At 40.4% G+C, this 20,939-nt stretch overlaps 1 protein-coding gene and 1 long non-coding RNA gene across 3 annotated transcripts in view; both read right to left on the reverse strand.

Annotated features, from left to right (window-relative positions):
* Positions 1 to 20,939, reverse strand: part of TESK2 (testis associated actin remodelling kinase 2) — a 158,284-nt gene that overhangs the window by 25,725 nt on the left and 111,620 nt on the right. For both annotated transcript variants that reach the window (XM_032247382.1, XM_032247381.1), the window contains exon 4: positions 18,426 to 18,474. In XM_032247382.1, coding sequence (XP_032103273.1) covers positions 18,426 to 18,474 — 49 coding nt within the window. The remainder of the gene's footprint in view (positions 1 to 18,425; positions 18,475 to 20,939) is intronic.
* Positions 10,048 to 11,191, reverse strand: LOC116529477. Its single transcript, XR_004259517.1, has 2 exons — positions 10,198 to 11,191; positions 10,048 to 10,087 (listed from the first exon to the last, which is right to left on the reverse strand). It is a non-coding gene; the product is annotated as an uncharacterized LOC116529477 (long non-coding RNA).

The following is a 20,939-nucleotide window of genomic DNA, read 5'->3' on the forward strand; positions in this document are numbered from 1 at the left end:
AATGGAGTTTCACTCTTGTTGCCCAGGCTGGAGTGCAATGCCATGATCTCAGCTCACTGCAACCCCACCTCCCAGGTTCAAGTGATTCTCTTGCCTCAGCCTCCCAAGTAACTAGGATTACAGGCCCCGCCACCACACCCAGCTAATTTTTTGTACTTTTTTCTTTTTTTTGTTTAATTTTTTGTATTTTTAGTAGAGTAGTTTCACCATGTTGGCCAGGCTGGTCTCGAACTCCTGACCTGAGGTGATCTACCCGCCTCAGCCTCCCAAAGTGCTGGGATTACAGGCATGAGCTACCACACCCAGCCTGATCATTGGAGTATCTTGAAACATTCTTGACATCTTTTTGTGTTTTTTTTTTCTTTTATCTTTCTGTTTTTTGTTTTTGTTTGTTTGTTGTTTTTTGAGATGGAGTTTTGTTCTTGTTGCCCAGGCTGGAGTGCAATGGTGCCATCTTGGCTCACTGCAACCTCCGCCTCCTGGGTTCAAGCAATTCTTCTGCCTCAGCTTCCCAAGTAGCTGGGATTATAAGTGTGCACCACCATGCCCAGTTATTTTACTTATTTATTTATTTTTGTATTTTTAGAAGAGATGGGGTCTCACCATGTTGGTCAGACTGGTCTTGAACTCCTAACCTCAAGTGATCCACCAGCCTCAGCCTCCCAAAGTGCTGGCATTACAGGCGTGAGCCACTGCGCCTGGCCTGTTTGTGTGTTTGGTTTTTTGGTAGAGACTGGGAGGTTTGGGATGAGGGGCATCTCGCTATGTTGCCCAGGCTGGTCCCAAACTCCTGGTCTCAAGTGATCCTTCTGCCTTGGCCTCCCAAAGTGCTGGGATTACCTGTGTGAGCCACCAGGCCTGGCCCAGAGAATTTAAGTAACTTGCCTATGATTATTCAACTAGTAAACAGTACAGCCTGAATTTGCATCCAAGCCTTGTGTCCTGAAAGCCTGGGTTACTTCTACTATAGGAGCATACACTTATGTAGGGAAGCTAAAGCAAAAACAACTTTAATAAATGAAAGAATGTGTAATAACAAAGGAACAAAAATTCTATATAGAAGATGAATGGAGGGAAACATTACCAAATGAGTGGTGACAGTGGAGGTGGGTAGAGAGGAGAGAATCCACCCAAGAAAAAGAATCAGGAAAGGTTTTATGGGGAAATAAGTGGACTTTGAGCCAGGTCTTGAAGGGAAGATTCCTTTTTTTTTTTTTTTTTTGAGAGGGAGTCTTGCTCTATCATCCAGGCTGGGGTGGTGTGGGACATTTTCCGCTCCCTTCAACCCCCACCCCCCTGGGTTCAACCTATTCTCCTGCCTCAGCCTCCCCAGTAGTTGGGATTACAGGCGTGCACCACCATGCCCAGCTAATTTTTGAATTTTTAGTAGACACGGGGTTGCACCATGTTGGCCAGGTTGGTCTCAAACTCCTGACCTTGTGATCTGCCTGCCTTGGCCGCCCAAAGTGCTGGGATTATAGGTGTGAGCCACTGTGCCCAGTCAGGGAAGATGGTTTCTATGGGACAGAGGAAAAGAATATATTCATTTCTTCATTTTTAAAATTTTATATATCTTCTAGGTCAGTGCAAAAGTAAATTGTTTTTGTTTTTGTTTTTTGGTATTGAGACAGAGTCTCGCTCTATCGCCAGGCTGGTGTGCTGGAGTGCAGTGGCGTGATCTCGACTCACTGCAATCTACACCTCCCAGGTTCAAGCAATTCTCCTTCCTCAGCCTCCTGAGTAGCTGGGACTACAGGCGTGCCCAGCTAATTTTTATATTTTTAGTAGAGATGGGGTTTCACCATGTTGGCCAGAATGGTCTTGATCTCTTGACCTCGTGATCCACCTGCCTCAGCCTCCCAAAGTGCTGGGATTACAGATGTGAGCCACTGCGGCCAGCCGGAAAGAGTATATTCTAGGTTGAAGAAACAATATGGATAAAGAGGCAGGAAAACACAGACCATGTTCAGTAAACAATAAGAAATTCAGTTTGCCTGAATTATAAAGTACTTGTTAAAGAAGAGGAGAACTAGGAAAAAAGTAGTATTATGGTAGGGTATAAAAGACTAGAATATTAGGCTGAGTTTATCCTGAATTCCATTTTTAAACTGTAGCTGTGAATCAAAATAATCTGTAGAGTTTTATTTATTTATTTAATTTTAATTTAATTTAATTTTTATTTTTATTTATTTATTTTTTTTTTGAGACAAGAGTCTCACTCTGTCATCAGGTGCCAGGCTGGAGTACAATGGTGCGATCTCGACTCACTGCAACCTTCACCTCCCAGGTTCAAGCAATTCTCCTGCCTCAGCCTCCCGAGCAGCTGGGACTACAGGCGTACGCCACCACACCCAGCTAATTTTTGTATTTTTTAGTAGAGACGGGGTTTCACCATGTTGTCCAAGACGGTCTTGATCTCTTGACCTTGCGATCTGTCTGCCTCAGCCTCCCAAAGTGCTGGGATTATGGGCATGAGCCACCGCACCTGGCCTATTTATTTATTTTTAAATACAGGTAACTGCACCTCACCCAAGACTTTAATCAATGAGGAAATCACTGAAGGTTTTTGATCCAGGAAATGCCATTGTTAATTTATTTATTCAATCAAACAATATGATAAGTAGCTACCATTTTTCAGGCACTGTGCTAGGAACCAATGGATGTCAATGTAAATAAAACAATGCTTGCCCTCAGAAATGTATAATCTACTTATCTATCGAATAGTCAGTTGAAATCAATGATAAATTCTATTGTATTATGAGAGCTCATAGGAGGGGCACCAAACTAATCTTGGAAGATCAGAAAAGGATTCCCAGAGAAAATGAATTCTAAACTAGGGCCTGTAGAGTTGGTTAGGTCAGCGGGGATGAAGAGGCATGTTCTGGGCAAATAAAAAATTTGGTACAGAACTCCAAAGGTAGAAAGGGTCATGTCCCATTTGTGGAACTGAAAGAAGTTCAGTACAGCTGTAGTGCACAGTTGAGACAGAAGCAAAGAGGCCAAAGAAGTGAGCAGTGAGGTCACAGAGATAAGCAGTAGCAAGATTGGTTTTGACTTTACCCCGAGGACAATGAGGAGCCATAGAAGGGTTTTTGCAGGGAGAAATAAAATAGACATGTATTCAACAGTGATACTGGCATAAAAATAGACATATAGGCCAATGTAATGGAATAGAGAGCCCAGAAATAAACACTCACCTATCAATCGGGAAAAGACAGTCTTTGCAACAAATGAGAAATGCAGATCAAAACCACAATGAGAAATCATCTCACATCCATTAAAATAGCTACTATCAAGAAAAAAAAAAACCCACAGAAAATAACAAGTGTTGGTGAGAATGTGGGTAAATTGGAACCCTTAAAAACACACTGTCAGTGGGATTGTAAAATGGTGCAACTGCTACAGAAAAAAAAATGGCAGTTCCTCAAAAAATTAAAAATAGAACTACTATATAGTCCAGCAATCCTATTTCTGGGTATGTACCCAAAAGTCTGGAAAATAGGGTCTTAAAGAGATATTTGCATACCCATGTTCACAGTAGCATAATTTACAATAGCCAATAGGTGAAAGCAACCCAAATGTTCATCAACCCATGAATGGACAAACAAAATATGGCATATACATACAATAAAATATTTATGCAGCCATAAAAAGGAAGGAAATACTGTTACATACAACGTGGATGAAACTTGTGGACATTATGCTAAGTGAAATAATGCGATCCCAAAAGACAAATACCATATGATTCCACTTATATGAGGGATCAAAAGTAGTCAAATTCATAGAAACTGAAAGTAGAGGCCGGGTGTGGTAGCTCATGCGTGTAATCCAGGACTTTAGGAGGCCAAGGTGGATATACTGCCTGAGCTCAGGAGTTCGAGACCATCCTGGCCAACATGGTGAAACCCTGTCTCACTAAAAAATATAAAAATTAGCTGGGCATGGTGGTGTGCGCCTGTAGTCCCAGCTACTAGGGAGGCTGAGGCAGGAGAATTTCTTGAACCCGGGAGGCGGAGATTGCAGTGAGCCGAGATTGCACCACTGCACTCCAGCCTGGCGCCTGGCGACAGAGCAAGACTCTGTCTCAAAAAAAAAAAAAAAAAAATTAGCTGGGCATGGTGATGTATGCCTATAGTCCCAGCTACTTGCGAGGCTAAGGTGGGAGAATCTCTTGAGCCTGGGAGGCAGAGGTTGCAGGGAGCCGAGATCACACCACTGCACTCCAGCATGGGTGCATGAGACTCTGTCTCAAAAGTAAAAAGAAAATAGAATGGTTGTTACCAGGAGCTGGGAAGATGGAGAAATAAGGAATTGTTATTTAATGGGTATAGAGTTTGTTTTACAAGATGAAAAAGGCTAGCGATAGTGGCTCACTTCTATAATCCCAGCACTTTAGGAGAACAAGGTGGGAGGACTGCTTGAGCCCAGGAGAGACCAGCCTGGGCAACATAGTGAGACCTCATAGCTACAAAAAATAAAAAATTAGCCAGATCTAGCGGCATATGCCTGTAGTACCAGCTACTTGGAAGGCTAAGACAGGAAGATCACTTGAGCTTGGGATATCAAGGCTGCAGTAAGCCATGATCAGCCCATTGCATTCCAGCCTGGATGATGGAGTGAGACCCCATCTCATTTTTGAAAAAATAACAATACAAAAAGATGAAAAAGACCTAGTGGCAAGGCGCAGTGGCTCACGCCTGTAATCCCAACACTTTGGGAGGCCAAGGTGGGCAGATCATCTGAGCTCAGGTGTTCAAGACCAGCCTTGGTAACATGGTGAAATCCCATCTCCACTAAAAATACAAAAAATTAGTCAGGTGTGGTGGTGCATGCCTGTAATCCCAGCTACTCGGGAGGCTGAGGCAGGAGAATCGCTTGAATCCGGGAAGTGGACGTTGCAGTGAGCGAAGATTGCGCCGCTGCACTCCAGCCTGGGCGATAGAGCGAGACTCTGTCTCAAAAAAAAAAATCTGGCCTGGTACAGTAGCTACTGTCCCTGTTATGTGGGAGGATAAGGCAGGAGGACTGCTTGAGCCCAAGAATTTGAGGCTGTAATGCACTATGAACTCCAGCCTGGGCAACAGAACAAGACTCCGCTTCTTTCTTAAAAAAAAAAAAGAAAAGAAAAAGGTCTGGAGATCTGTTGCACAATAATGTGAAAATACTTAATGCTAACTACTGAATTATATTCTTAAAAATGGCTAACATGCTTCAAAACAAACAAACAAGAAAGATTTGTATTTTAGGACCACTCTGGCTGGCAATATAGACTACAGATTTAAAGTGTGAAACAAGGCTGACAGAGAGACTAGTTAGAAGGTTATGACAAGAGATGTGAAGATGGAAGAAATGGTGTTGGATAACTGAGTCAAGACAGTAAAAAGGTAAGATGAAAGGACATGGATAAGATTTGGAAAAGAGACAGATTAGGGATGAAGTAAAAGGAAACTATCATTTGTAGAAGAGCTAAGTACTATATTAATATTTTTGCAAGTTATTAATTCATTTAACAAACCTTTATTGAGCAGCTACTTGTGCCTAGATTTTAGACAATCATTCTGCCACTATCATAGAATAGCTTCTCGTTTTTTGAAGTTCACTAAACTGGCCTTTGACACTGTATCTGCTTAATAATTATTAAGTAAGAAATAGACATAAGCGATTGCATTGAAATGAGCTAAAATGAGCAAGTAAGAAAATAAATGCCTATAACTGACTCTGGAAACCACTGATCTAAGAATTTATTATCTAAGCAAATAATGGTGACCAGGATAACAAGAAAAGACCACATAATGAGAAAGAGAAAGTAAACATAGAAAGTGCAGACAGTGATTATGTATCAGGTGCAGGAATGCAGAAATGCCCCTGAGTAGTAGCAATGTGTGAGAGGTATATTTGAAGACCCACCTTCCATGGTCCTACTTGCTACTGATTCCAAAGTTGGAACAGCTCCCAGGAGCCAACATAGAACCAATTCCTGGAAATGATACCACTTATCAAGTTAGGAAAATTACACTTGGCAAATCTATTAGAAGCACATCTAGCCTAAACTCAAAAAGAACTCTTTGAATTCAACTGTCACACTACTTTAACAATCATGAGGGGATTAGGAGAAAGATTAGCTAGAAATCCTCTGAAAAACTTTCCAAATCCTTCTGCTGTCCTCATACTACCAAAGCTATAAAAAGATTCATCAAATGGATGGCCAAAATAACCTTGAAAGAGGCAGATATCTTTGCAGCTAACAGTTTAACTGTTAAAAGCTCAAGTGTTAGGAAGCAGTTTTCATTTATCCATTTTCCATTTACCCAACAAATATTTATTGCATGCCTTTATGCTCTGGTTACCGACAATTCAGCAGTGAACAACAGCCAAGCCCAAGGAGCTCAAAGTCTAGTAAGCACAGGATTACAGTCAGCCAAAACTTGATTTAAATCCTAGCTCAGCTAAGAGACCTTAGCTAAATTAATCTCTTTCTGAGCCTCAGATTTCTCATCTGTAAAATGGGAAAAATATCATCTATTTCATATGATTGTGAGCTAATTAAATATTGAGCGGCAGAAAAAAATGCTTAGCAGACCCTGGCACATAGAAAACATTTAGTGTGAAAAATCACTTAATGATTTTTTATTTTATTTTTTTACTCAGGAGATAATACAGCAGTTGAAAATGCCTCCTTCCAAATCAATGAAATATTCTCTAATGAAAAGTATTTCGATAAACAGGATATGAACAAGGAAGGCATCACTCAGAGTACTCCTTTAGACACCAATACTCAATGAAGATATCTCAACTCAAATGTCCAATAAACATCTCAAACTTAACCTGCTCAAAAATGACCTCTTGATCATCTCCCACTGTGTACCTCCTATAGTCTTCCCCATCTGCATTAAAGGCAATGCTACTCTTTAGGTGTTCAATCCAAAAACCTCAGAGTTATCCTTGACTTCTTTCATCCTCTCATACCCCACAGCGAATGCATCAGGAAAGCCTATTTGTTTGTTTTTCTTCTACTTTCGAGATGGATCCAGAATTCTCAGCTCCACTGCTATCATTCTGGTCCATTACCATGAACTCTCACCTTTTTTGCAGTATTGCACAGACTTTATTTTAACAGTCTCTTTAACTGGTTTTCCTGCTTGCTTTCACCTTTTCTCTTTTTTCAATCATTCACCAAACAGAAGCCAGGATGATCCCACTAAAGTATAAGTCACAAAAACCTCCAAAGACTTCACAATTCATCCTGAGTAAAATCTAAAGTTCTTACAACGGTATATATGAGACTCTCTGATCTAGCTGGTGCTTCCTCTCTGACCCCATCTATTACTGTTCTCTTCATGCTCTCCACTGCAGTCACATTACCCTCCTTGGAGTTATTCAACCAGACAAGGCACACTTCTGCCTCCAAGCCTTTACACATGCTATTCCAACTACTTAGAACACTTTCATATTCATACAGCTAGTTCCTTCACCTTAAATTTTGGCCTCTTTTGTGAATCCTTCCCTGTCTACTTGTTGAAAATTATAAACCACTTAGCACTTAATATCATATATATTACAATTTGTTTTCTTGTTTAGTTTAACTCCTCTGCCCACCCCCTGCTGATTAAAATATAAATTCTAGCTAGGTACAGTGGCTCATGCCTGCAGTCCCAGTGCTTTGGGAGGCCAAGGTGGAAAGATCACTTGAGCCCAGGAGTTCAAGATCAGCCTGGGCAACATAGCAAGACCCTTGTCACTACCAAAAATTTAAAAAAAAAAAAAGTTAAAACTTAAAAAAAATTAAAATGTAAATGCCATGAGGACAGGGATTTTTATTTGTTCATTATTATATTCCTAGTACCTGGAATAGTGCCAGACATGGTAGGAGCCAAATAAATATCTTTTAGATGAATAAATGAGCCAAAAGCAAGCAAGCAAGTCAGAGAAAAACTGTTTTAGGGATAAAGTAAACTAAATAAACTCTTCCATTATTTGTGGGCTAGCTTGCCAACCTCAAATTCTTGTTTCTCAAATGTCACAGGGAGTTACTAAAAATAAGAACAGAAAACATGTACCACAGTTTGAGAGTTTTTTATTACTAAGTGAGCAAAGCAAAAATATAAAAGTTAATTTTTCCAAAAGTAAAGTATATGTCAAATTATATTCGTAGAAATACTTTTTGCAGGTAGAAGTTTAAGTGAAATAAACTTCTAATTATGAAAGAATTTGAGATGTGACATTTCATACTTTTTTTTTTTTTTGAGACATAGTCTCACTCTATCACCCAAGCTAGAGCGTAGTCGTGCAATCTTGGCTCTGCAGCCTCCACCTCTGGGGTTGAAGCGATTCTCCTCCCTCAGCCTCTTGAGTAGCTAGGATTAGAGGTGCCTGCCACCATGGCTATGTTTTAATCTTTTCTTTTCTTTTTTGTATTTTTAGTAGAGACAGGGTTTCACCATGTTAGCTAGGCTGGTCTTGAACTCCTGACCTCAAGTGATCCACTCACCTTGGCCTCCCAAAGTGCCAGGATTATAGCCACTGTGCCACTGTGCCTGGCCTTCACACTATTTTTGATTTCTGGCTCTTTTTACTAGGGCTAATTCAGCTTTCTTAGAGCTGGGTTTACACTAGACCATCAACTACAAACACACACTAAGCATATACTATGGGCCCAGACACATAGGGTATTATATGCCCTATCTAGGAGACTGAGTTCCATTAGAGAACCTGGGATTTCACACAGCTCAAAGAGTGGGAGAGAGAAGAGAGATAAGGACATTCCTAGTCCTAGAAGGGATACCTAAAGCCAGAATGTATAGAAGAAAGCAAAAAGACCCATGTAACTAAAGGAGGGATTCATATTATGAAACCAGATTAGACAGAGTTTAGAATATGAAACAGATTTTTAAAAATTCAATATTGAAGAAACAGAATTTTTTAGACAGAAGCAACACGTTATCAATTGTGTTTGATGAAGATTATTCAGATAGTAATATGTTGAAATGAAGAAAAGAGGTCAGGTGTGGTAGTTCACACCTATAATCCCAGCACTTTGGCAGGCCCAGGTGGGAGGATGCCTTGAGGTCAGGAGTTCTAGACCAGCCTGGGCAATATACTGAGACTTAATCTCTCCAAAAAAAAAAAAAAAAACTTAAAAATTAGCTGGGTGTGGTGGCATGCATCTGTAGTTCCAGCTAATGGGGAAGCTGACACAGGAGGATCACTTGAGCCCAAGGGTTTGAGGCTGCAGTGAACTATGATGGTGCCACTGATTTCCATCTTGGGTGACAGAGAAGTAAGACCTTGTCTCTCTTTTTTTTTTTTTTTTTTTGTCTTTTTTTTTTTTTAAGACCTTGCCTCTTAAGAAAAAAATATATATATATTTGTAGGAATTGAGGCATGGAATAATATTACAGTTTTGGATGAAGAGAAAGAAGAATAATCAGAAAGATATGACAAAGACAAAAATAGGATAAGACTGGGGACTGATTATATTCAAGTGATGAGAAAAAGTCAAAACTAATCCCAAAGAACAAAAGATTCTAATAAGAGAACAAGGATTCTAATAAGAGAAATGATAAAAGTCAGGCATAGTGGCTCACGCCTATAATCCCAACACTTTGGGAGGCTGAGGCAGGCAGATCATGAGGTCAGAAGTTCAAGACCAGCCTGGCCAGTATGGTGAAACCCCATCTCTACTAAAAATACAAATATTAGCAGGCTGTGGTGGTGTCCACCTGTAGTCTCAGCCACTACAGGTGGCTGAGGCAGGAGAATTGCTTGAACCTGGGAGGTGGAGGTTGCAGTGAGCCGAGATGGTGCCACTACACTCCAGCCTGGGTAACAGAGCAAAACTTTGTCTCAAAAAAAAAAAAAAAAAGCCAGAAATGAAAAAAAATGAAGGTTGGAATGGATGGCCACTTTGGGGAGGGTAACCAAGCTAAGCTGTACTGCAAACACTAGCAGAATAACTGACTAGAAAAAAAGAATATGAACTATAATGAATAACAACTATTAACATACAGAGAGATCTGAGAGTTAACAGCATGGGATAACAAATTTTTAAAAATAGTTTTTAAGGAAGGGCACAGTAAGAATTTTCTCACTATCCCAGCCATTAACCACTGAGTCATGAAAGACACTGCAGTGGAATAAAGATGGTCATTGAGAGATGGAGTCTAATTCCCCTCCCCTTTAATCAAAGAATTTTCTCACTATCCCAGCCATTAACCACTGAGTTCATGAAAGACACTGCAGTGGAATAAAGATGGTCATTGAGAGATGGAGTCTAATTCCCCTCCCCTTTAATCAAAGCTGGACTTAGTGACTTGCTTGACTAACAGAATGCAGCTTAAGGGACATTTTGGAACTTGCAAGGCTAGGTCATAGAAGGCTTGCAGCTTCCACTCGGGTGGTTTGTACCACTCACCAGTCACTGCATGAAAAGCCTAACTATCCTGAGATCAACTACTGTGGGAAGCCTAAACCATATGGAGATGATCTAGAGAATGAGACGCCATGTGGAAAAAAGGAAGAGCCAAGGAGTACCATGGCACCAGACATGTAAATGAAGAAGCCATCTTGGAAATGGATTTGCCAGCTCAGTCACTGCAGGTGACACATATGGATCAAAAATCCAGCAACGCCCTTCTGCATACCTGACCTACAAAATCACAAGCAAAATAAAATTTAACAGCCACTAAGTTTTGGGGTAGTTTTTTGTGTAACAATAGATCACGGAAACAGGTGTCTTTTTATCCTAAACCCAGAGCCTAGCAAAATACCTAGCCCATAGTAGATTCATTCAAAGTGGTGTGTATCAAGTGAATCTCTCTCTTCCCTTATATTTTCTAATTTACCTCTTTGTCATTTTCCCTCACTGTCCTTTAGGAAAACTTGAATCACAGACACAATCACTGTTAGTAGCTCTGGTATGTCCTCTTAACTACCATGTGGTGATAACAGCTGCCAGCCCCAAACTTTAAAGATAGGTATGTCTTTGCTGCCAAAGTTAACCCAAGGCAGGGCACCAGGCAACTTCACTTCTGGCTCAAGGTAAATTAGGCTAGGAAAATATTCTGTACTGGAACACACAAAAAAATAAGAAGCAGGCACAATTAATAACAATATCACATATCACTGTACACCAAAAAAAACTGGAATTGGTCTGCCTTGCTCATTTTTCCTTTCTTTTCTTTCTTTTTTTTTTTTTTTTTTGAGATGGGGTCTCACTCTGTTGCCTAGGCTAGGGTGCAGTGGCAGAATCCCAGCTCACTGAAGCCTTGTCCTACTGGGCTCAAGCAATCCTCCTGCCTCAGCCTCCTGAGTAGCTGGGACCACAGGCACAAACTGTAATGCCTGGCTAATTTTTAAATTTTTTCTAGAGATAAGGTCTTACTATGTTGCCCAGGCTGGTCTTGAACTCCCGGCCTCATATAATCCTCCAATTTCAGCCTCCCAAAGTGCTGAGATCACAGGTGTGAGCCACTGCACATGCCTTGGTTTGCCCATTTTTATAAATAATGTATGAGTTTTGTCACTGAACCCATGGAGTTTCCTTTCATTGTAAGTTGTCTAATTATATATGCCTTCTTATAAGTCTGACAAAACCAATTCAGAAGCAATACATATCAACCCACATAAACAAGAAATTTCTAAAGTAACTACTACTCTTTAATGAAGAAAGAAGGTGTATGGTTGGGTGAGAATAGGGAGTGACATGAGGATCAGGGCTACGTGAATAAAAAACTCTCTCCAACAGCCTTTAGCTAAAAGCATTTCCTTCATAAACATCTGCTCGACTGAGGCGGTTCTGTTGTAAAAAGACTGAATCACCTCAACTAGGCCAAGGAATATTCTGCAACTGAAGAACTGGCTGAGTGGTTCTCATTGCCACAGAAGAAAAAAAAAAAACAGTTTCTTTTCTTTTCTTTTCCTTTTTTTTTTTTTTGAGACAGAATCTCGCTTTGTTGCCCAGGCTAGAGCATAGTGGCATGATCTCGGCTCACTGCAACCTCCACCTCCTGGGTTCAAGCGATTCTCCTGCCATAGCCTCCGGAGTAGCTGGGACCACAGGCATGCCCCACCCACGCCTGGCTAATTTTTGTATTTTTTCGTAGAGAGGGAGTTTTGCCATGCTAGCCAGGCCGGTTTCAAACTCCTGGCCTCAAATGATTTACCCACCTCTTCCTCCCAAAGTGCTGGGATTACAGGTGTGAGCCAGCACACCTGGCTGGATAGTTTTCTTCACGGCAGAAAAGGCAAGAGAGACCCCCCAAAACATCCTTCTCACCAAGCAATTCATTTGCTGTCTCCCCTGATCAGAGAGTACCGTCATTTGAGATCCCTCTCCACAACCATATATCTTATCCAGTTCCCCAATCTTCTAGCTACTGAGAGGCTCTTCGCTAACAGGTTCCCAAACTGCTTGACTGTGAGGATATTTCCTTCCCTGTGCCTTTCTTAACAATATTAAAAGGAAAAAGTACTTTGAGATGACACACAATCTATCCAGAGGCATCTCTTTTCTCTTCTCTCATTGTTTCTCTCTCTTTCCTCTCTATCCCAATCTCCCATGAATCTAGCATATGCAAGAAAAAACGTATACCATGTAAGTTTTTGGCAGCTGCTTTTTGATTATGAATGACAGACATCTTTATTTTAGGATGAAGTTGACAACATGAAGACAGAGCAAAGAGAAAGAATGAGGCTCTGGACAGCATCACTTTAACCACTGAATTATATTAATACTTAATCTAATAAATTGCTAAAATTCCAGTTACATAAGTCCTTTTGTTGTTTAAGGCCCATTTAACTATTTTCTATTACTTGCTCCCAAACACATCCTAATATGCCCAATGACCAGTATCTTTTCCAAATAACCCAGAATACGTAAAAAGTGAGTCAGAATTGAATTCTACAAACACTATGCATGCTACACATACAAGAGCCTGTGCTTAGCCCTATGGGAAATATAAAAATCAATTAAGCACAGCATGTTGTAATAGAAATTTGAAGTCAGATGAACCTGGATCCAATATCCTACTTTGGGGAAGTAACTTAATTTCTCTAAGCTTTAATTTTCTCATCTACAAAATGGAAGAAACAGGATTACAGCATTGTGAGAATTATAGTTAATATAAAGTACCAACCATAGCATTCTGCCCATAGTGGGAGTTTAATAATTAATAGTTGTTATGGTTTAAGAAATGGGAGAAATTCTTTAACATCAAATGGGGCAGAAAACACAAATACTTATGATCTGCTGAGTGGGATATTTATAGGGTATGGATGATTGTCAAGGGTTCTAATTCTTCACCTCCTACTGAATTTGCAGGACACTCCTGATAAGGGCAGAGTATATTTCCTACCCCTGGACTCAAGCATGTGGCTTGCTTTGTCCCATGGGATGTTGGCCAAGCAAACTTGAACATAAGGAGAGTCATGAAAAGTAGTTGTGCAAATGGATTGGCATATTCTTGCAACTCTGGTATCATTTTAAAAAGGACAAATCCAGTCTAGCCCACTGGCCCCAGAAAGGGGATGAGCTAGAGCAAAGCTGCCCCAGCAAGTCCCAGACTACAGCAGACCACCAGCTGACCAGCAGCTGCATGAGTGAGCCTAAGTTAGATCAGCACAACTGCTCAATCTAGCCCCGCTCAGTTCAGCTAACCCTGGAAATGTATGAGAAATAAAATGTTTGTTGTATGCTTTTGTGGCTAGATGGCAACAGCTAACCAAATATAATTCATAGAGTTATATTTTCTGTTTTAAAAAAACAAAGATTTATAGTTCCCTGATACTTGTGACTAAGTGAAAGACAAGGTTAGCTCTTGTGAGTCAAAGACATACTTATGTTATATTCCTATTCTTTTTTTTTTTAAAGAGGTCTCTCTCTGTTGCCCAGGCTGGAGTGCAGGGGTACAATCATGCCTAATTACAGCCTCAACCTTCAACCTCCTGGGCTCAAGCAATCATCCTGTCTTAGCCTCCCAAGTAGCTGAGACTATAGGTGTGTGTCACCACATCTGACTGATTTTTTAAATTTTTTGTAGAGTCAGGATCTTATTATATTGCCAAGGCTGGTTTCAAAATCATGACCTCAAGCAATCCTTCTGCCTTGACCTCCCAAAAGTGTTGGTATTATAGGTATGAGCCACTGCATTCAGCCTCAATACAGATTCTTATTTCAACTAATTAAATTTAAAAGGTTTCATGTGACCTTTCACCAAACTGTTTTCACTATATATTTTTTGAGACAGGATCTTGTTCTGTCACTAAGGCTAGAATACAGTGGTGCAATTATGGCTTACTGCAGCCTCAACCTCCTGGGCTCAGGTGATCCTCCTACCTCAGCCCCTCCAGTAGCTGGGACTACAGGTGCATGCCACTACACCTGACTAATTTTTGTATTTTTTGTAGAGACAGTCTTTTGCCATGTTGCCCAAGCTGGTCTTAAATTCCTGAGCTCTAACGATCTGCCCACCTTGGCCTCTTGAAGTGTTGGGATTACAGGAGTGAACCACCATGCCTGGCCTATGCTTTCACTCTAACAAATACTAGTTTGCTTAAAAATGTGAGTCAGCTGGCTGGGCGAGGTGGCTTACACCTGTAATCCCAGCACTTTGGAAGGCTGAGGCAGGTGGATCACCTGAACTCAGGAGTTGGAAATCAGCCTAACATGGAGAAACCCTATCTCTACTAAAAATACAAAATGAGCCAGGCATGGTGATGCATACCTGTAATCCCAGCTACTCAGGAGGCTAAGGCAGAAGAATTGTTTGAACCCAGGAGGCGAAGGTTGTGGTGAGCCGAGATAGGGGCACTGCACTCCAGCCTGGGCAATAAGAGCGAAACTCTGTCTCAAAAAGAAAAAAACAGCCAGGTGCGGTGGCTCAAGCCTGTAATCCCAGCACTTTGGGAGGCCGAGGCGGGTGGATCACGAGGTCAAGAGATCGAGACCATCCTGGTCAACATCGTGAAACCCTGTCTCTACTAAAAATACAAAACATTAGCTGGGCATGGTGGCACGTGCCTGTAATCCCAGCTACTCAGGAGGTTGAGGCAGAATTGCCTGAACCCAGAGGGCGGAGGTTGCGGTGAGCCGATATCACGCCATTGCACTCCAGCCTGGGTAACAAAAGTAAAACTCCGTCTCAAAAAAGAAAAAAGAAAAAAAAGAAAAACAAAAAAACTTGACTCTATCCTAACTACAGGTAGTTTAAAAAAAAAAACAAACAAAATAAAAACCTAAGTGTCTGACTGTTCCACATTCAATTAATGTCTATAATTACAATGAAGACTCATGGAAATGGTTCAAGTCCAGAAAAGTGCAGATCACTAATGTATATGAGAAATATTCTTCCTAATAATGAGTGCTATGCTTGCCTACTGTAATGATTGACAAATAAATGTGAAGAGAAATGACGAATGGTACTCATATCACTTTGGAAGATAAAAATTCCACCACCTGAAAAGTATTTGCTGAATGTCATCTAAGTTTCAAGGGCTGTGCTAGATATTATTAATAATTTATTTTTTATGATCCTTAGTGAAACCAATAGTTGTGCCTCCAAGGTAAATTATAAGGTAATTAAACCTAGAAGTCTCCAAAGACCTGTGCCATCAAGGCCTTTGCTGATCCCCTTCTAAAAATACCAAAAGCATTTGGCTATTTGGGCTTTATCACTATTAGTCTATTAATATAACATTAAAAATTACTAATATCATAAGCTATGTCAAAATCTCATTAATGCTACTGGAAAGACTGGCAATAAATACTCTTTCATAAAGCACACACTGTATGTTGCAAATGGCTAAAAACAAGCTAACAAGCAGCAGATTAAGTACAACATGGCCAAGAGAATATTCCATTATGATCACTTATTACTGTCATTGCCACCATGTCCTGCTTTAAAATATGCAACTCAACACGGATTTTAAAGGATGTTCTTCTTTATCAGCAAAACTAACACACCGGTCCTTTCAACGAATTTACATTTCAGAGAACAATCACATACGCAGGGAATGCAACAAATATTTCTATGCTTATTAGCGTCAGAACTCTGGTGGGTAGAAAGAAGGGGAGAACTTTATCTTTGAAGAATTTATAGACTCAATTCCAAGAATAGAAATACATGGGAAATGTTTCTTGATCTGGGGTGCTGGTGTGTTCATTTGTAAAAATTTAGTGAGCTTGTACTTTTCATATGTATATTTTTTCTCATATGTTATACTTTAATAAAAGGTCTAATTTTAAAAAAAATTATTTTTACCTCTGCTTTACTAGGAAAAAGTCTAATTTAATGACACTAAGAGCAGTATAGGACTAAGTACAAAATGAAAAATATTAACGACTCAGAGTTCAGAAGACGGACTAGTCATTGTTAATACAAGTTCAAAGAGTTAACATGTATTAAATAATTTCTATATGCCAGGCATTATACTAAATATTTTATATTTCTTTTTTTTTTTTTTTTAAAGATGGGGTTTCACTATGATGGCCAGGCTGGTCTTGAACTCCTGCCCTCAGGTGATCCACCCACTGCAGCTCCCAGAGTGCTAGGATTACAGGCGTGAGCCACGGCACCTGGCCGTATTTTATATTTCATCTTCACAACATCCTTGTGAGGTCAACATGATATCAACAGCATTTGCCACAATTAATAATCCCTCCTTGAACTCCTTCCTTTCCATTCCAGGCCAACATGCTCTCCTGGTTTTTTTCCTACCTCACTAACTGCTCCTTCTCAGTCTGCCCTTCTCCCCAGACTTTCTTTCATCCATCTATCTATCTGTCTATCTATCTATCTACCTATCTATCTATTTGGAGACAGGGTCTCACTCTGTTGCCCAGGCTAGAGTGCAGTGACATAATCACAGCTCTCTGTAGCCTAAGCTCCTGGGCTCAAGTGATCCTCTTGCCTTAGCCTCCTTAGTAACTAGGATTATAGGTGCATGCCATTACACCCAGATTATTTTTATTTTTATTTTTTGTAGAGACAGTCTCGCTATGTTGCCCAGGCTGGTCTCAAAATCCTGGTCTCAGGCAACCCTCTCACCTCAGCCTCCCAAAGCACTGGAATTATAGGTGTGAGCTTTAGCACCCTGCCTTCCCTAGACATTTAAAATTTAAATACTCTAGGGCTCAGCTCTTGGTCATCTTCTCTATCTATACTCCCTGGGACAGGTATTATTATTATTATTTTGAGACGGAGTATTGCTCTGCCACCCAGGCTGGAGTGCAGTGGCACAACCTCGGCTCACTGCAACAATCTCCGCCTTCAAGGTTCAAGCAATTCTCCTGCCTCAGCCTCCTGAATAGCTGGGATTACAGGTGCGTACCACCATGCCCGGCTAATTTTTGAATTTTTAGTAGAGAGAGGGCATTATTAATTATTATTATTATTCCCATTATAGAAACTTTAAGATGCAGAGAGATTCAGACCTATGCAATCAAGACTTCAGAGGCCATACTCTTAACCTCTTCACCATTCTGCCTTATTTGGCTTTCCATTTAAGACGCAGGGCATAGCTGCACACATTCCACATTGTAGTGCCTTCAGTAACTGAGAAAAGAGACAGAGTGAGGCACATGGGACCCTCTTCCATAAGATATAAAGGACTAATAGTAGACACCAAGCCAGTAGAAAACCAACATTCTTGCAAATTCTGTTAAACAATCATCCTTCCTAAGTTTCTTCACTTTGTACTTTGGTAATTGCTTCTCAAGGAGGAATGTGAAAAGAAACTAGAACATACAGTCTCCAATCTTAGATGCTCATGAAATAATCTGGGGAGCTTTTAAAAATATAGATATAATAGGACCTATATGAACATATTAAACTTAGAAGATTCCAGTAATCTGTGTTTCCAAGGAGCACCCAAGCAAGGTCTGAAGCTGACAACTTGGCACCTGAATTTGCTCTCAAGAGAGTTTCTCTGATCCTCAAAGGATGAATAATGACTATCACATATTTATCTACCTAGCAGAGGCTGGAAATGAAATGAGAATGAAGATGTAAACTGATTCCAACAAATAATAAGACCAATGAGGAAAACCACAGCAAGGACTGTGGAATTCTGGATCAGGACACCAAACATTACCAGGTGGTCTGGTAATTTGTTGCCATAAAGAGTTTGTAGTTGAGTGCTGTCATCCCTTGGTTTCAGAGGGAATCATATCTGGGCAGCAAGAGGCAATTTAATACTTTAATAATATATATGCTCAGAGTATTCACCAAGTATTATGAGGCAATACAAGAATATTAAGAAATCCTGCCATTGCTCCAACGCAACAGAAGAAAGCATTATTAACATTGCCATTTTTGTATAAACATAAATGCACGTGCATTTTGTTTACATATGCAAGCAACACTTACTATGAAATTATAAATGCTGAAACTAAGGCAAATAAGTTACTTCAACACTTACTGACATCTTACCTCTGTAAGTGCATGCAGTTGTCCTTGATGAACACACACACCCATGAACCTAAAGAACAAAACAGAATTATTTTACAAGTGAAAGGACACAAACATAAATGTCAAGACCATCCTGGTCAACAAAGCAAATCCCCTTCTCTACTAAAAATACAAAATTAGCCAGGTGTGGTGGCACATGCCTGTAGTCCCAGCTACTCAGGAAGCTGAGGCAGGAGAACCTCTTGAACCTGGGAGGCAGAGGTTGCAGTCAGCCAAGATCATACCACTCCAGCCTGGGTGACAGAGGGAGACTGCATCTCAAAAAGAAAAAAAGAAACAACCTGTGAAGTCCCCTAGGATCTTGTACAACCCTGTAGACGCTTAATCTTTTTTTAAAAAAATTTTATCTCAAGAGTTTTGGGGGTATAGGTGGTGTTTTGTTATGTGGATAAGTTCAGTGGTGACTTCTGGGATTTTGGTACACCTATCACCTGAGCACTCTACACTGTACTCCATATGTAGTTTTTTTATCCCTCATCCCCCTCCCAACCTTTCCCCCTACGTCCCCAGGGTCCATTATATCATTCTCATTTCTTTGCATAAGATTTGGCATTAGACTCTTAATCTTGATTAAGATGTTAGGCTGATACATTTCTAAATTTACCATGAAATATCTGGTTGTAGCAAGACCTAGTGGTAAAAAGCAATGGTGTAAGAGGGACAGTAGGAAGTCCTGAAAATAGCATGGTATAATGGAAAAAGCCCCAATTGGGAGTAAGTAAACTTGGTACTGGTTTCACCTCTGCCATTACCTGACTACATGCTCACACACACACACACACACACACACACACACACACAAAAGTCACCAACTTCTTTTTAGTTTACACACTTCAGTGATACTTGAAGTTTTTCTCAACCAACAGGTTACATTTATATACATAAGTGATTTTTAAATAAAAACCATAAATGAATGATTATGACTGATGATGATCATAAAGTAGGAGAAGATAAATGCCTTACAGACATTAACAATACACAAGTCCCAAGTAAGTTCTAGTTTGGAAGAGCAAAGGAATGGGAAGAGACTGACTACAAGCAGAGTGCAAGGCACAGCAGTGACTGTGTTAGAATAGACCCTAAAATTTCCATGAATACAGAGTCTATGTCCTCTTCCTCCCTGTGTTCACAGAACCTAACAGAACCTAGTAAACAGAGAGTAAGCAAATTCAGTAAATGATTGCTGAGTGTGAAGAAACAAAGTAGGAAGAATGCCTGGTTGGCTGTAATATCACAGCAGAGTTTGTAAGACATGCTGCTTCCATATTTCAGCTAATGTGGAAATATGAGACTTTCTCCAAGGGTTGGTTTCTGGACTGCTAGTTTTCTGTAAATTCATCCAGAGACTTGACAGAAATTTGAGAATGGAAAGAATCTAACAAAAGATCCAAGTAGTACTAAAAACTGGGCACAGACTCCAAAGACTAGTTGAAACTTACCCCTGGCTTGGAAAGAGGTGGGAAGTGAAACAATAGAGTAGTTAAAAGGACTCTGAAATTAGAGAGTTGGGTTCAAGTCCCACCTCCACTCTTTTATTAGCAAGCAAGAGTTGCCCTCTTTGTTTTTTTTGTTGTGGTTTGTTTTTAGCCTTTTGCTTTATCTCTCAAGACAGAGTCTTGCTTTGTTGCCAGGCTGGAGTGCAATGGTGGGATCCTGGCTCACTGCAACCTCCGCCTCCCAGGTTTAAGCAATTCTCCTGCCTCAGCCTCCTGAGAAGCTGGGACTACAGGTGCACGCCACCATGCCTGGTTAATTTTTTGTATTTTTTGTAGAGACTGGGTTTCACCATGTTGGCCAGGCTGGTCTCAAATTCCTGACCTCGTGATTTGCCCGCCTCGGCCTCCCAAAGTGCTGGGATTACAGGTGTGAGCCATCACGCCTGGCTGCCCTCTTTGTAAAATGGGGATAATAGTGTCCACGACATAAGGTTTTTGGAAAGATTGAATGAATAATAAATGTAAAGTGCATAGCACAGTGACTAGTATGAAATAAGAGTTCAAAAAATGGTAAGCAATTATCGCTATTATAACGTAGAAGTGGACCAGGTAAGAATCAAACTTGGTCACAGATGCCTGGATAAAAGCTGGTTTCCACATATATCCACTTTTCTCTCTATTCCCCAACCCTTTTTTCTACTCCACTCCCTGCTTTGTAAAAGTGGGGCATTTGACTTCATTCATCTGTTAGTTTCTTCACTATGAAATTCACCACCTAATATGGAAAGGAGAAGTTGGGAGGAAGTGGGGTAGGTCTAAAAAACAATGGACATAAGCAACATAGAGCACGAAGGACTGAATCTCCAATGCTGAAACTATTTCTGGCCAACAGGGCACAGTATCTATAAGGTGAACAGACAGAACATCTGAGAGTTTTAGTCAACATCAGAAACTTTAGTTGAGTAGATGAGTAGAAGTGAATAAGTTGCCCTGAAGTAGGAAAAATCTGGGCTAGATGAATGACAAGACAATAGATCTA

Source organism: Sapajus apella, unplaced genomic scaffold, assembly GCF_009761245.1.
Source record: "Sapajus apella isolate SASKATOON/1434 unplaced genomic scaffold, GSC_monkey_1.0 scaffold62, whole genome shotgun sequence".
NCBI lineage: Eukaryota > Metazoa > Chordata > Mammalia > Primates > Cebidae > Sapajus > Sapajus apella.